Raw genomic sequence first — 16,995 nt, 5'->3', positions numbered from 1 at the left:
CTATAAATCTCAGGCTAACTGTTACACATAGACTTTTCTATTGTTGATCACATCTCATGTAGCAAAATGGGCTGATGCTTCATTTTCAGTTTCACAGATAGAGTGTCAGCGAGGAAGTAACAGAGACCATCCCTCTTCCCCCTGTTGGAGGGAGGGGAATTGGTACAGTTTTTCTAGAGAGCAACGTGGAAATACATATTGAAAGGCTTATCTTTTGGCCAATTCCTGGAATTTATCCAATGGGTAGAATTATATGCTTGCATGGCAATATTTATCACCGAGGACAAAAATGGAAATGACATGAAATTTTTTAGAGACTATATAATGACAGGATACTGACCTGATGGCATTTGATGGATCACAATATTTGAGAACAATGTTTGATGACAGGAAAAAGATGTTCAATATATTTCAAATTATAAAGCTATTTACAAAACAATTTTCAGAGAATGAGACCACTCAAAAACTACAGGAGAGTATGTGTGGATACACACAGATATACACGTGTGTATGCAGGTGTGCCCACACACAGACACACGTACATGACGCACACCAAACCATTAACATTGATTTTCTTTGGTCTGAGTGCCATAACTGTATTCCATATCTGGTGATTTTCCATGTTTTACAAATATTTAAATAATACATTGATTCTTGTCATTAACATAAATGTTATCTTAAAAAATTCAAGATTTGGCCAATATATCTGTTGGTGTCATGAAAGACTTTTAAAATTATTATTATTATTTATTTATTATTTATGTTTAGTTGCCTTGGGTCTGTTGCTGTGCGTGGGCTTTCTCTAGTTGCGGCAAGCGGGGGCTACTCTTCGTTGTGGTGCGCGGGCTTCTCATTGTGGTGGCTTGTCGTGTTGTGGAGCACAGGCTCTAGGCACGCAGGCTTCAGTAGCTGTAGCACGTAGGCTCAGCAGTTGTGACTCGTGGGCTCTGGAACACAGGCTCAGTAGTTGTGGTGCACGGGTTTAGTTGCTCCACAGCATGTGGGATCTTCTCAGACCAGGGCTCGAACCTATGTCACCTGCATTGGCAGGTGGATTCTTAACCACTGAGCCACCATGAAAGACATTTTTAACCAGAACTGGTGTTATAAGTAGGGATGTAGACACTCTCATACACATACCAGTGTTTAGTTAAAAACTTCTACTTACATATGTATAACTTTCTTCAAATATATTGCCCACAAATCAAACATGTAACATGTATATAATTTCCTTCAAGTAAGTTATTTATACTATAACTTCATGGTGCTGTCAGCCAATCGCTATGCAAAAATGTGACTGTGCTGCCCCCCAGTGGCCATTCAAGGAATAGCTGTATATACAATCACGTTTTCAAACTGACATTCTCAGACCCTGCAGCTACACTGTATTGAGAGAAAGTTAATCAACAAACAAGGACCTTCAAGATGGCGGAGGAGTAAGACTTGGAGATCACATTCCTCCCCACAAATACATCAAAAATACATCTACATTTGGAACAACTCCTGCAGAACACATACTGAACACTGGCAGAAGACCGCAGACTTCCCAAAAGGCAAGAAAATCCCCATGTACTTGGCCGTGTGGCTGACAGGGTCTTGGTGCTCTGGCCTTGTGTCAGGCCTGAGCTTCTGAGGTGGGAGAGCCGAGCTCAGGACATTGGACCACCAGAGACCTCCCAGTCACACATAATATCAATCAGCAAGAGATCGCCCAGAGATCTCCATCTCAAGGCTAAGACCCAGCTCCACCCAACGGTCAGCAAGCTCCAGTGCTGGACGTCCCATGCCAAACAGCTAGCAAGACAGGAACACAACCCCATCCATTAGCAGAGAGGCTGCCTAAAATCAAACTAATTTCACAGACACCCCAAAACACACCACCAGACGTGGACCTGCCCACCAGAAAGACAAGATCCAGCCCCATCCACTAGAGCACAGGCATCAGTCCCCTCCACCAGGAAGCCTACACAAGCCACTGAACCAACCTCACCCACTGGGGGCAGACACCAAAAGCAACAGGAACTACAAACCTACAGCCTGTGAAAAGGAGACCCCAAACACAGTAAGTTAAACAAAATGGGAAGACAGAGAAATATGCAGCAGATGAAGGAGCAAGGTTAAAAACTCACCAGACCAAACAAATGAAGAGGTAATAGGCAGTCTACCTGAAAAAGATTTCGGAGTAATGATAGTAAAGATGATACAAAATCTTGGAAACAGAATGGAGAAAATACAAGAAACATTTAATAAGGAACTACAACAACTAAAGAGCAAACAAACAATGATGAACAACATAACAAATGAAATTAAGAATTGTCTAGAAGGAATCAGTAGCAGAATAATGGAGACAGAAGAACGGATAAGTGACCTGGAAGATAAAATAGTGGAAATAACTACTGCAGAGCAGAATAAAGAAAAAAGAATCAAAAGAATTGAGGACAGTATCAGAGACCTCTGGGACATTAAACGCACAAACATTCGAATTATAAGGGGTCCCAGAAGAAGAAGAGAAAAAGAAAGGGTCTAAGAAAATATTTGAAGAGATTAGAGTCGAAAACTTCCCTAATATGGGAAAGGAAATTGTCAATCAAGTCCAGGAAGCACAGAGAGTCTCATACAGGATAAATCCAAGGAGAAACATGCCAAGACACATATTAATCAAACTATCAAAAATTAAATACAAACAAAAAATATTAAAAGCAGCAAGGGAAGATCAGGAAACTTCCATAAGCCTCTCAGATAGCCTCATCCACCACAGGGCAGACAGCAGAAGCAAGAAGAACTACAATCCTGCAGCCTGTGGAACAAAAAGCACAGTCATAGAAAGATAGACACGATGAAAAGGCAGAGGGCTATGTACAAGATGAAGGAATAAGATAAAACCCCAGAAAAACAACTAAATGAAACAGAGATAGGCAATCTTCCAGAAGAAGCATAATCCAGAATAATGATAGTGAAAATGATCCACGGCCTCAGGAAAAGCATGGAGGCAAAGATCAAGAAGATGCAAGAAATGTTTAACAAAGATCTAGAAGAATTAAAGGACAAACAGAGATGAAAAATACAATAACTGAAATGAAAATTACACTAGAAGGAATCAATAGCAGAATAACTGAGGCAGAAGAATGGATAAAAGTGACCTGGAAGACAGAATGGTAGAATTCACTGCTGTGGAACAGAATAAAGAAAAAAGAATAAAAAGAAATGAAGACAGCCTAAGAGACCTCTGGGACAACATTAAACGCAACAACATTCGTGTTATAGGGGTCCCAGAAGGAGAACAGACAGAGGAAGGACCCAAGAAAGTATTTGAAGAGATTAGAGTAGAAAAATTCCCTAACATGGGGAAGGAAATAGCCACCTAAGTCCAGGAAGCACAGAGAGTCCCATACAGGATAAACCCAAGGAGAAACATGCCAAGACACACAGTAATAAAATTGGCAAATATTAAAGATAAAGAAAATTTATTGAAAGCAGAAAGGGAAAAATGACAAATTGTTTAAGTATAAGTATATCATGCCACTCCCATAAGGTTAACAGCTGATTCCTCAGCAGAAACTCTACAAGCCAGAAAGGAGTGGCATGATATACTTAAAGTGATGAAAGGGAAGAACCTACAACCAAGATTACTCTACCCAGCAAGGATCTCATTCAGATTTGATGGAGAAATTAAAACCTTTACAGACAAGCAAAAGCTAAGAGAATTCAGCACCACCAAACCAGCTTTACAACAAATACTAAAGGAACTTCTCTAGGCAGGAAGCACAAGAGAAGGTAAAGACCTACAATAACAAACCCAAAACAATTAAGAAAAAGGTAATAGGAGCATACATATAAATAATTACCTTGAATGTAAATGGATTAAATATTCCAACCAAAAGATATAGACTGGCTGAATGGATACAAAAACAAGACCCATTTATATGCTGTCTACAAGAAACCCACTTCAGACCTAGGGACACATACTGAATGAAAGTGAGGGGATGGAAAAATATATTCCATGCAATGGAAATCAAAAAAAAGCTGGAGTAGCAATTCTCAAATCAGAAAAAATAGACTTTAAAATAAAGACTATTCTAGGAGACAAAGAAGGACACTACACAATTATCAAGGGATCAATCCAAGAAGAAGATATAACAGTTGTAAATATTTACGAACCCAACATAGGAGCACCTCAATACATAAGGCAACTGCTAACAGCTCTAAAAGAGGAAATCAACAGTAACACAATAATAGTGGGGGACTTCAACACCTCATTTACACCAATGGACAGATCACCCAAACACAAAATTAATAAGGAAAAACAAGCTTTAAATGACACAATAGACCAGATAGATATAATTGATATTTATAGGACATTCCATCCAAAAAGAGCAGATTCTACTTTCTTCTGAAGTGTGCATGGAACATTCTCCAGGATAGATCATATCTTGGGTAACAAATCAAACCTCAGTAAATTTAAGAAAACTGAAATCATATCAAGCATTTTTCTGAACACAATGTTATGAGATTGGAAATCAATTACAGGGAAAAAAACGTAAAAAACACAAACACATGGAGGCTAAACAATACATTACTAAATAACCAAGAGATCACTGAAGAAATCAAAGAGGAAATAAAAAAATACCTACAGACAAATGACAATGAAAACATGATGATCCAAAACCTATGGGATGCACCAAAAGCAGTTCTAAGAGGGAAGTCTATAGCTATACAAGCTTACCTTAAGAAACAAGAAAAATTTCAAATAAACAATCTAACCTTACACCTAAAGGAACTAGAGAAAGAAGAACAAACAAAACCCAAAGTTAGCAGAAGGAAAGAAATCATAAAGATCAGAGCAGAAATAAATGAAATAGAAACAAAGAAAACAATAGCAAAGATCAATAAAACTAAAAAGCTGGTTCTTTGAGAAGAGAAACAAAATTGATAAACCATTAGCCAGACACATCAAGAGAAAGAGGGAGAGGACTCAAATCAATAAAATTAGAAATGAAAAAGGAGAAGTTACAACAGACACCGCAGAATTACAAAGCATTCTAAGAGACTACTACAAGCAACTCTATGCCAATAAAAATGGACAACCTGGAAGAAATGGACAAAATTTTAGAAAGGTATAACCTTCCAAGACAGAACCAGAAAGAAATAGAAAATATGAACAGACCAATCCCAAGTAATGAAATTGAAACTTTGATTAAAAATCTTCCTACAAACAAAAGTCCAGGACCAGATGGCTTCACAGGTGAATTCTATCAAACATTTAGAGAAGAGTTAACACCCATCCTTCTCAAACTCTTCCAAAAAATTACAGACGAAGGAAAACTCCCAAACTCATTCTATGAGGCCACCATCACCCTGATACCAAAACCAGACAAAGATACGACAAAAAAAAGAAAATTACAGGCCAATATCACTGATGAATATAGATGCAAAAATCCTCAACAAAATACTAGCAAACAGAATCCAACAACACATTAAAAGGATCATACACCATGATCAAATGGGATTTACCCCAGAGATGCAAGATTTCTTCATTATACGCAAATCAATCAATGTGATGCACCATATTAACAAATTGAAGAATAAAAACCATATGTTCATCTCAATAGATGCAGAACAAGCTTCTGACAAAATTCAACACCCATTTATGATAAAAAAAAAAAACTCTCCAGAAAGTGGGCATAAAGGGAACCTACTTCAACATATTAAAGGGCATATATGACAAACCCACAGCAAACATCATTCTCAATGGTGAAAAACTGAAAGCACTTCCTCTAAGATCAGGAACAAGACAAGGATGTCCACTCTCAGCACTATTATTCAAAATAGTTTTGGAAGTCCTAGACATGGCAATCAGAGAAGAAAAAGAAATAAAAGGAATCCAAATTGGAAATGAAGAAGTAAAACTGTCATTGTTTGCAGATGACATGATACTATACATAGAGAATCCTAAACATGCCACCAGAAAACTACTAGAGCTAATCAATGAATTTGGTAAAGTTGCAGAGTACAAAATTAATGCACAGAAATCTCTTGCATTCCTATACACTAATGACGAAAAATCTGAAAGAGAAATTAAGGAAACACTCCCACTTACCATTGCAATAAAAAGAATAAAATACCTAGGAATAAACCTACCTAAGGGGCCTTCCTGGTGGCGCAATGGTTGAGAGTCCGCCTGCCGATGCAGGCAGGTGATGCGGGTTCGTGCCCCAGTCCGGGAGGATCCCACATGCTGCGGAGCGCCTGGGCCTGTGGGCTGTGGCCGCTGAGCCTGTGCGTCCGGAGCCTGTGCTCCGCAGCGGGAGGGGCCACGGCAGTGAGAGGCCCGTGTACTGCAAAATAAAAAAAAACCTACCTAGGGAGACAAAAGACCTGTATGCAGAAAACTATAAGACACTGATGAAAGAAATTAAAGATAATACCAACAGATGGAGAGATATACCATCTTCTTGGATTGGAAGAATCAATATTGTGAAAATGACTATACTACCCAAAGCAATCTACAGATTCAATGCAGTCCCTATCAAATTACCAATCGCATTTTTCAAAGAACTAGAACAAAAAATTTCACAATTTGTATGGAGACACAAAAGACCCCGAATAGCCAAAGCAGTCTTGAGGGAAAAAAAACGGAGCTGGCGGAATCAGACTCCCTGACTTCAGACTATACTACAAAGCTACAGTAATGAAGACAATATGATACTGGCACAAAAACAGAAATATAGATCAATGGAACAGGATAGAAAGCCCAGAGATAAACCCACGCACCTATTGTCAACTAATCTATGACAAAGCTGGCAAGGATATACAATGGAGAAAAGACAGTCTCTTCAATAAGTGGTGCTGGGAAAAGTGGACAGCTACATATAAAAGAATGAAATTAGAACACTCCCTAACACCATACACAAAAATAAACTCAAAATGGATTAGAGACCTAAATGTAAGACTGGGCACTATAAAACTCTTAGAAGAAAACTAGGAAGAACACTCTTTGACATAAATCACAGCAAGATATTTTTTGATCCATCTCCTAGAGTAATGGAAATAAAAACAAAAATAAACAAATGGGACCTGATGAAACTTAAAAGTTTTTGCACAGTAAAGGAAACCATAAAAAAGACAAAAAGACAACCCTCAGAATGGGAGAAAATATTTGCAAACGAATCATTGGACAAAGGATTAATCTCCAAAATCTATAAACAGCTCATGCAGCTCAATATTAAAAAAAAACAAACAACCTGATCCAAAAATGAGCAGAAGACCTAAATAGACATTTCTCCAAAGAAGACATACAGATGGCCAAGAAGCACATGAAAAGTGGCTCAACATCACTAATTATTAGAGAAACGCAAATCAAAACTACAATGAGGTATCACCTCACACCAGTCAGAATGGGCATCATCAGAAAATCTACAAACAACAAATGCTGGAGAGGGGTTGTAGAAAAGGGAACCCTCTTGCACTGTTGGTGGGAATGTAAATTGATACAGCTACTATGGAGAACAGTATGGAGGTTCCATAAAGAACTAAAACTGAAACTACCATATGATCCAGCAATCCCACTACTGGGCATATACCCAGAGAAAACCATAATTCAAAAAGACACATGCACCGCAATGTTCATTGAAGCACTATTTACAATAGCCACGTCATGGAAGCAGCCTAAATGCCCATCGACAGGCGAATGTATAAAAATGATGTGGTACATATATACAATGGAATATTACTCAGCCATAAAAAGGAGCAAAATTTGGTCATTTGTAGAGATGTGGATGCATCTAGAGACTGTCATACAGAATGAAGTAGGTCAGAAAGAAAAAACAAATATCGTATATTTATGCATATATGTGGAACCTAGAAAATGGCACAGATGAACCGGTTTGCAGAGCAGAAATTGAGACACAGAAGTAGAGAAAAAACGTATGGACACCAAGGGGGGAAAGCGGCTTGGGGGTGGTGGTGCTGGTGCTGGTGCTGGTGTGACGAATTGGGAGACTGAGATTGATATGTATACACTGATGTGTATAAAATGGATGACTAATCAGAACCTGCTGTATAAAAAGATAAATAAAATTAAATTTTAAAAAAAGCAGCAAATGAAAAGCAACAAATAACATCCAAGGGAATCCCCATAAGGTTAACAGCTGATCTTTCATCTAAAGCTCTGCAAGTCAGAAGGGAGTGGCAGGACATTTTTAAAGTGATGAAGGGGAAAAACCTACAGCCAAGATTATTCTACCCAGCAAGGATCTCATTCAGATTTGACAGAGAAATTAAAATCTTTACAGACAGGCAAAAGTTAAGAGAATTCAGCACCACCAAACCAGCTTTACAACAAATGCTAAAGGAACTTCTCTAGCTGGGAAACACAAGAGAAGAAAAGGACCTACAAAAACAAACCCAAAACAATTAAGAAAATGGTAATAGGAATATGCATATCGATAATTACCTTAAATGTGAATGGATTAAATGCTCCAACCAAAAAACAGGCTCACTAAATGGATACCAAAACAACACCTGTATATATGCTTTCTACAAGAAATGAACTTCAGACCTAGGGACACATACAGACTGAAAATGAGGGTATGGAAAAGGATATTCAATGCAAATGGAAATCAAAAGAGAGCTGGAGTAGAAAGTCTCATATCAGACAAAATAGACATTAAAATAAAGACTATCACAAGAGACAAAGAAGGACACTACATAATGATCAAGGGATCAATCCAAGAAGAAGATATAACAATTGTAAATATTTGTGTACCCAACATAGGAGCACCTCAATACATAAGGCAAATGCTAACAGTAATAAAAGGGGGAAATTGATAGTAATACAATCATAGTAGGGGACTTTAACCCCCCCACTTTCACCAATGGACAGATCATCCAAAATGAAAATAAATAAGGAAACATAAGCTTTAAATGATACATTAAACAAGATGGACTTAATTGATATAGGACATTCCATCCAAAAACAACAGAATACACATTTTTCTCAAGTGCTCATGGAACATTCTCCAGGATAGATCATATCTTGGGTCACAAATCAAGCCATGGTAAATTTAAAAAACTTGAAATAGTATCACGTATCTTTTCTGACCAGAATGCTATGAGACTACATATAAATTACAGAAAAAAATGGTAAAAAATACAAACAGATGGAGGCTAAAAAATATGCTACCAAATAAGCAAGAGATCACTGAAGAAATCAAAGAGGAAATAAAAAAGTACCTAAAAACAAATGAAAATGAAAACACGACGACCCAAAACCTATGGAATGTAGCAAAAGCAGTTCTAAGAGGGAAGTTTATAGCAATACAGTCCTACCTCAAGAAATAAGAAAAGTCTCAAATAAACAACCTAACTTTACACAAAAGCAATTAGAGAAGGAAGACCAGAAAAAAACGAACATTAGCAGAAGGAAAGAAATCATAAAGATCAGAGCAGAAATAAATGAAAAAGAAATAAAGGAAACAATAGCAAAGATCAATAAAACTAAAAGTTGATTCTTTGAGAAGATAAACAAAATTGATAAACCATTAGCCAGACTCATCATGAAAAAAAGGGAGAAGACTCAAATCAGCAGAATTAGAAATGAAAAAGGAGAAAAAACAACTGACACTGCAGAAATACAAAGGGTCATGAGAGACTACTACAAGCAACTATATGCCAATAAAATGGACAACCTGGAAGAAATGGACAAATTCTTAGAAAAGTACAACCTTCCGAGACTGAACCAGGAAGAAATAGAAAATATAAACAGACCAATCACAAGCACTGAAATTAAAAGTGTGATTAAAAATCTTCCAACAAACAAAAGCCCAGGACCAGATGGCTTCACGGGCAAATTCTATCAAACCTTTAGAGAAGAGCTAACACCTATCCTTTTCAAACTCTTCCAAAATATAGCAGAGGAAGGAACACTCCCAAACTAATTCTACGAGGCCACCATCATCCTGATACCAAAACCAGACAAAGATGTCACAAAGAAAGAAAACTACAGGCCTGTATCACTGATGAACATAAATGCAAAAATCCTCAACAAAATCGTAGCAAACAGAATCCAACAGCACATTAAAAGGATCATACACCATGATCATCTGGGGTTTATCTCAGGAATGCAAGGATTCTTCAATATATGCAAATCAACCAATGTGATACACCATATTAACGAACTGAAGAATAAAAGTCATATGATAATCTCAATAGATGCACAAAAAGCTTTCAACGAAATTCAACACCGATTTTTGATAAAAGCCCTCTAGAAAGTACGCATAGACGGAAGTTACCTCAACATAATAAAGGCCATATACAAGAAACCCACAGGCAACATTGTTCTCAACGGTGAAAAACTGAAACCATTTCCTCTAAGATCAGGAACAAGACAAGGTTGCCCATTCTCACTGCTGTTATTCAACATAGTTTTGTAAGTTTTAGCCACAGCAATCAGAGAAGAAAAAGAAATAAAAGGAATCCAAATTGGAAAAGAAGTAAAACTGTCACTGTTTTCAGATGACATGATACTATATTAGAGAATCCTAAACATGCTACCATAAAACTAATAGAGCTAATCAGTGAACTTGGTAAAGTAGCAGGATACAAAATTATTGCACAGAGATCTCTTGCATTCCTATACACTAATGATGAAAAATCTGAAAAAGAACTTTAAGAAACACTCCCATTTACCATTGCAACAAAAAGAATAAAATACCTAGGAATAAACCTACCTACAGAGGCAATAGACCTTTATGCAGAAAACTATAAGACACTGATGAAAGACATTAAAGGCGACACAAGTAGATGGAGAGATATACCATGTTTTTTGATTGGAAGAATTAGTATTGTAAAAATGACCATACTACCCAAAGCAATGTACAGATTCAATGCAATCCCTATCAAACTACCAATGGCATTTTTCACAGAATTAGAACAAAAAATTTCACGATTTGTATGAAGACATAAAAGACCCCAAATAGCCAAAGCAATATTGAGACAGAAAAATGGAGCTGGAGGAATCAGGCTCCCTGACTTCAGACTATACTACAAAGCTACAGCAATCAAGACAGTATGGTACTGGCACTAAAATAGAAATATAGATCAATGGAACAGTATAGAAAGCCCAGAGATAAACCCACGCACATATGATCACCTTATCTTTGATAAAGGAGGCAAGAAATACAATGTAGAAAAGACAGCCTCTTCAATAAGTGGTGCTGGGAAAAATGGACAGTTACATGTAAAAGAATGAAATTAGAACACTCCCTAACACTGTATACAAAAATAAAGTCAAAATGGAATCAAGACCTAAATGTAAGGCCAGACACTATAAAACACTTAGAGGAAAACATAGGCAGAACACTCTATAACATAAATCACGGCAAGATCCTTTTTGACCCACCTCCTAGAGTAATGGAAATAAAAACAAAAATAAACAAATGGGACCTCATGAAACTTCAAAGCTTTTGCACAGCAAAGGAAACCATAAACAAGACCAAAAGACAACCCTCAGAATGGAAGACAATATTTGCAAACGAAGCAACTGACAAAGGATTAATCTCCAAAATATACAAGCAGCTCATGCAGCTCAGTATCAAAAAAACAAACAAACTAATCCAAAAATGGGCAGAAGACCTAAATAGACATTTCTCCAAAGAAGACATACAGATGGCCAAGAAGCACATGAAAAGCTGCTCAACTTCACTAATTATTAGAGAAATGCGAATCAAAACTACAATGAGGTATCACCTCACACCAGTCAGAACGGCCATCTTAAAAAAATCTACAAACGATAAATGCTGGAGAGGGTGCGGAGAAAAGGGAACCCTCTTGCACTGTTGGTAGGAATGTAAATTGATACAGCCACTATGGAGAACACTATGGAGGTTCCTTAAAGAAGTAAAACTAGAACTACCATATGACCCAGCAATCCCACTACTGGGCATATACCCTGAGAAAACCATAATTCAAAATGAGTCAAGTACCACAATGTTCATTGCAGCACTATTTACAATAGCCAGGCCATGGAAGCAGCCTAAGTGTCCATTGACAGAAGAATGGATAAAGAAGATGTGGCACATATATACAATGGAATATTACTCAGCCACAGAAAGAAAGGAAATTGAGTTATTTGTAGTGAGGTGGATGGACCTAGAGTGTGTCATACAGAGTGAAGTAAGTCAGAAAGAGAAAAATACCATATGCTTACACACATATATGCAATCTAAAAAAAAAAAAAACCAAAAGGGGCAGGACAGAAATAAAGACACAGGCGTATAGAATGGACTTGAGGACACAGGGAGTGGGAAGGGTAAGCCGGGACAAAGTGTGAGAGTAGCATTGACATATATACACCACGAAATATAAAATAGATGGCTAGTGGGAAGCAGCCGCAGAGCACAGGGAGATCAGCTCAGTGTTTTGTGACCACCTAGAGAGGTAGGATAGGGAGGGTGGGAGATGCAAGAGTGAGGGAATATGGGGATATATGTATACATGTAGCTGATTCACTTTGTTATACAGCATAAACTAACACAACATTTTAAAGCAATTATACTCCAACAAAGGTGTTTAAAAAAAAGAAAATAACAAATCGTGGTTCTAAGAGATTAAACTAGAACAGCAAAGTACTCATGACCGCTCTATGATCAAGTTCAGACTCGACCTTAAGTGAGCCTAACTCCAAATTCCATGCTCTTTTCTCTTCCTATCACCCCAATTCAAAGCAGTGTTTTTCACTAATAATGAAAATCTAAACAGGGTGTAAACAATCATAAAATATGCCTTTCTCAAAATAAAAATAGCATGGGGGAATTCATAGTGTGCCAGAGTGACAATGCAGAGTGACCCCACTCTGTCCAGTGCTCTTTTCCCAAGTGCAGGGCATTTTATTACCCATGATGGCACAGTCGCCGGCACTCTCAAATATCTGCCCACAAGCATGGACATGGTGATCCTGGGTGGAACAGCAGCCAGGTTTTCTGATACCATGTTGTACTAGCACAGCCTACCTTCTAGTAATTCCTTTCTTGCCTGTTGTGGTTTCCTACACCAGAAACTAAGTAAGAGAGATTGGCTCTTCTGCCAGGGACCCAAAGGCCAGGGGAATAAGCCCTAAGGTGGTTCTCACAAAAGTCTGCACCTTCCAAGCGTGTGGAGGAAACGGAGATGAGAGCTGGTCACTATCTCCCAGTTCACTTGTTATAAAGAAAATGTGTCATGAGATTTGGCATGTGCCCGGAGAGATGTGGTCACCCAGGACTGCTTGGGCTTGCTGGGGAGTGAAATCAGAACTTGCTGCTACTCAATGATGACCTAAAGTTCTACCCAGCAAAAAAACCAAACAATTAGCAAGCCTGGCCAGAAAGACAGTCATTCAGTCCTTGGGTGGACTGAAGTCAGGCTTTGGGTTCTGTGCCTCTTCCTTCTCCAGCTCTGGCAAGGATGACCGAGGAGACTGCTGTGCTGAGGGTCCCCTTGAGAATGCCTGGCCACCAGCCTGACATCTGAAGCACAACTCTGGGGATGGTTCTATAAAACATATCATTTTGTTTGCTACAAGAACATCCTGGAAGAAACTGCTTGGTACTTTACGTGTCCTCTGCTTGACAGTCCAACAGGAAATGTCTGTCGCTTTCTTTGGGCTTACCCTGAACAGCTAGTGACTTTTATCATTAGATCCTGTAAACAGATTACACACGGGTGGTAGAAAGTTCTTCAGAACTGAAATTGTAGATCACTTCCAGGCAAGCACCTAATAAGGCTTTTTAGAAAAGACATTTTGGGAGCAAATGGCATCAATGGCTTATGTTTCCTTGGCTTTTTGGAATCACCTATTTAAAGAATTCCATCCATCTGAATTGTGTGTGTTTTTGAATATTACCTTAAATGATTTCTGGCGCATGGTGGGGATTTTACATAAATGAATCCCTCCCATGTACCATAATCGCTATAGAGTTACTTTTTAGAAGTTGCTAACAGTACTTTTTCAGACATTTCTCAACATTTGTCTCAGGTTAAAACATTTGTCTCAGGTTAAAACAACATTTGTCTCACGTGAACCCTAGTTTGTTCTTCATGTTCATGTTCCATCTTTTTAGGTAGGTCCAAAGTCTGAATAAAAATTTTTAAATATAATTTTAGTTGCAGACTGTATGGAATTCTTATATTTTTTCCAATGTTTGGTATCATAAGCCATATGACAATAGAAACCTTTGTGCATAAAGCTTAGTCCTTATTCCTAATTATTTCCTTAAGATGGACATTACGTAGAAATTACTGGGTCAAAGTATATCACTGCTTTTATAAAGCTTGGCAGGAGTGATCCAAGTGCTAAACAGAAAGGCTGTACCTCTGGACGCTCAGTGACAGGGTGGGACCTGGACGGGGCTGTGTGTGTGATCCGTCCTATCACCAGTTAACTCCTGTTGCCATTTTGCTGTCTTTGCTAAATCAGTAGATTAAAATGCTATCAAATTACAGCTATAGCTCCATCATATTAAAATTCCTAACACTTTCAAATGGAACTATTTCCACTTTCCAAATGTTTTATAAGACTGAAAAAGAAAATTGGTCATCAACTTTGCAACTCGTTAGCAGCAGGCTTCCTCTACATAAACAAGGACAAATTACTGCTGACAAGTTGCTCTGGGTCTCACCATCTTCCGCATGACACTTTAACAAAGGTAAGACAAAGGCCATTATATGTCTAATAATGTTGCATCCCTCCAATTTTCAAATGTGGTGGATTAAACACGGAAATTGCTCATACCTGAACTCAAATTCCTGCTGCCCCCCTCTCTAGCTGCGTGACCTTGGGCTGATTACCAAACAACTCTAAGCCTCAAGCTGTTTTTTGGTTAATGGAAATGGTGTCCCCCAGCTGGCTGGGCTGTCTGAGGACTGAAGGGCTGTCTGTGTTTGTGAAGTTGCCTGGTACACAGACACCCCTCTGCTGCCTCTTCCCCTTCTAGACCAGGGGTTTATCTCACCATCCTGTCCAAGCAATTGTGCATGGGATGAAGCATCCCATTGTCTTAGGCGATGGACCTAACTGATCTGTGCAGGATAGGAACCAGGTGTGAATCAAGGGCAATAATCCATGGGGATCAGGGATATTTTTATTCTATGAATGGAACGCAGAACAGTAGGCCCACACAGTGTCCCCACTGTGGCGACCCCTGGCATCCTCCAGGATGTGGAACTCATCTCCATACCTGCTCTCTGCTCACAGGGCTGAACAAAGTGCTCTTGATTTCATTGCCCAGGCTTCCTTTTCCATAGAATGATGGCAAAGGACTAACTGTCGACCCTTAAGATATTTCTCAGCTTTTCACATACTCTCTGCATGGAGAAGGCACTGTCTCAGACACTGATGTGATGTTCACAACTCTTGTCTCCCTCTATGAGTGAAACACCTCCCAGATCAATGTAGGGAAAAGGGAAGAGTGAGGACTGGAACAAAATGCCAAGGTGTGTGCACAGATCACTGATCAGAATCCTTATTGGGTTGTTATAAATCGAGACCTGTTGTCAAATAGGTTTGGGATACAATGTGCCAAAGCATTCCTCAAAATTATGTTAGGACATGCAGCCTCTGAAGATGACTGTATCAATATTATTTTCCACTATGATTATTCTTTTAAATATAAAGTTTATTGTGAAGAATTGTAACTAAGAGAAATTCCAATAACAGCTACAAAAATGCATGTGCTTTTTTTTTTTTAACTTGACTTTAGTGCCTTTTTTCTTTCCTTTTTGTTAATTTAAAAAATATTTTCTAAAGTCTACTTAGGCCCACCATGGAACCTGAAAAGCTATAAAGGAGTCTCTCTGACTGGTCAATTTATTGATTTACTCAGATGCAATGAATAATTCAGAATTTTTTAAAAAAATGACTAATGATCATTTTAAATGAGAAATACTAAATTTTAACCTCAGCATTTGAAATGTGATCAAACCATACAAGAAACAGACTTTTAAAATGTCAAAAGCGTTGCACAATTGCAACAAAAAAGCGTTCTCCTTGGATTTTTAAAATAAAATTTCTTTTAAAATAAAATTTCCCTAACTTACATTATCTGGGTCACTCTTCCAAAGATGCCCTTGATCTGTACTTCCCTGGTGGTGCAGTGGTTAAGAATCCGCCTGCCAATGCAGGGGACAGGGGTTTGATTCCTGGTCCAGGAAGATCCCACATGCTGCAGGGCAACTAAGCTGGTGGGCCAGAACTACTGAGCCCTCTCTCTAGAGCCCGTGAGCTGCAACTGCTGAGCCTGCACGCTTCATCTACTGATCCTGCATGCTACAACTACTGAAGCCCAAGCGCCTAGAGCTCGGGCTCTGCAACAAGAGAGGCCACAACAACGAGAAGCTTGTGCACCACAACGAACAGTAGCCCCACCCATGGCAACTAGAGAAAGCCCACGTGCAGCAACAAAGACCCAGCGCAGCCAGAAAAAAAAAACAACAAAGATGCCCTTGATCTTCAATCAAAAAACAAATATAGATAAATACTATGAACCCATAGCAGCCCAAAGAAATAAGCTACATGGACATCAGTATAGGTAGGTCAAAAGGAAAAAATACCCATCACACACACGACAGAATCCTCAAACCAGCCCATCTCCTCTCGGCCCCACCCACCCCCACCCCTGCCCGGCAGCCCAGGGCACGACTCAGCACGCTCACCGCATGGTGTAGAGCAGAGTGCCATCATCCTCCAGCCGCAGCAGCTTGTTGGGCGTGGTCATGTTGTGGGCAATGGACTTCTTCCCATTGTGGAAGAAGGTGTCTGGAGTCCAGATTTTGCTGGCAAGGAGGTTGTTGAGAGGCAGGCGCTGCATGGGCCCTTTAAACCGAAGCCTTTCGTCTTTCCAGCTTTGTCGGAAAAACACATCTATGGTGTATTCCTAGTGCAAAGGGAGGCAACCAGGTGACAACTCAAGGAGAGGAGGCCCTGGGCCAGTGCCTTCAGGGTTTAGAGTGGTCTGGGTGGGG

General features: G+C 39.0%; 1 protein-coding gene across 2 annotated transcripts in view; it reads right to left on the bottom strand.

Moving 5' to 3' along the window:
- The window catches only part of GABRA5 (gamma-aminobutyric acid type A receptor subunit alpha5), a gene marked incomplete at its 3' end in the record, with an annotated part of 101,548 nt that overhangs the window by 68,408 nt on the left and 16,145 nt on the right, over positions 1-16,995 (bottom strand). For both annotated transcript variants that reach the window (XM_082648555.1, XM_082648556.1), the window contains exon 5: positions 16,687-16,907. In XM_082648555.1, coding sequence (XP_082504681.1) covers positions 16,687-16,907 — 221 coding nt within the window. The remainder of the gene's footprint in view (positions 1-16,686; positions 16,908-16,995) is intronic.

Source organism: Grampus griseus (genome assembly GCF_964374135.1).
Source record: "Grampus griseus genome assembly, chromosome: 2".
NCBI lineage: Eukaryota > Metazoa > Chordata > Mammalia > Artiodactyla > Delphinidae > Grampus > Grampus griseus.
The sequence above is the reverse complement of the archived record's forward strand: the minus strand, read 5'-3'. Positions and strand labels throughout refer to the sequence as shown.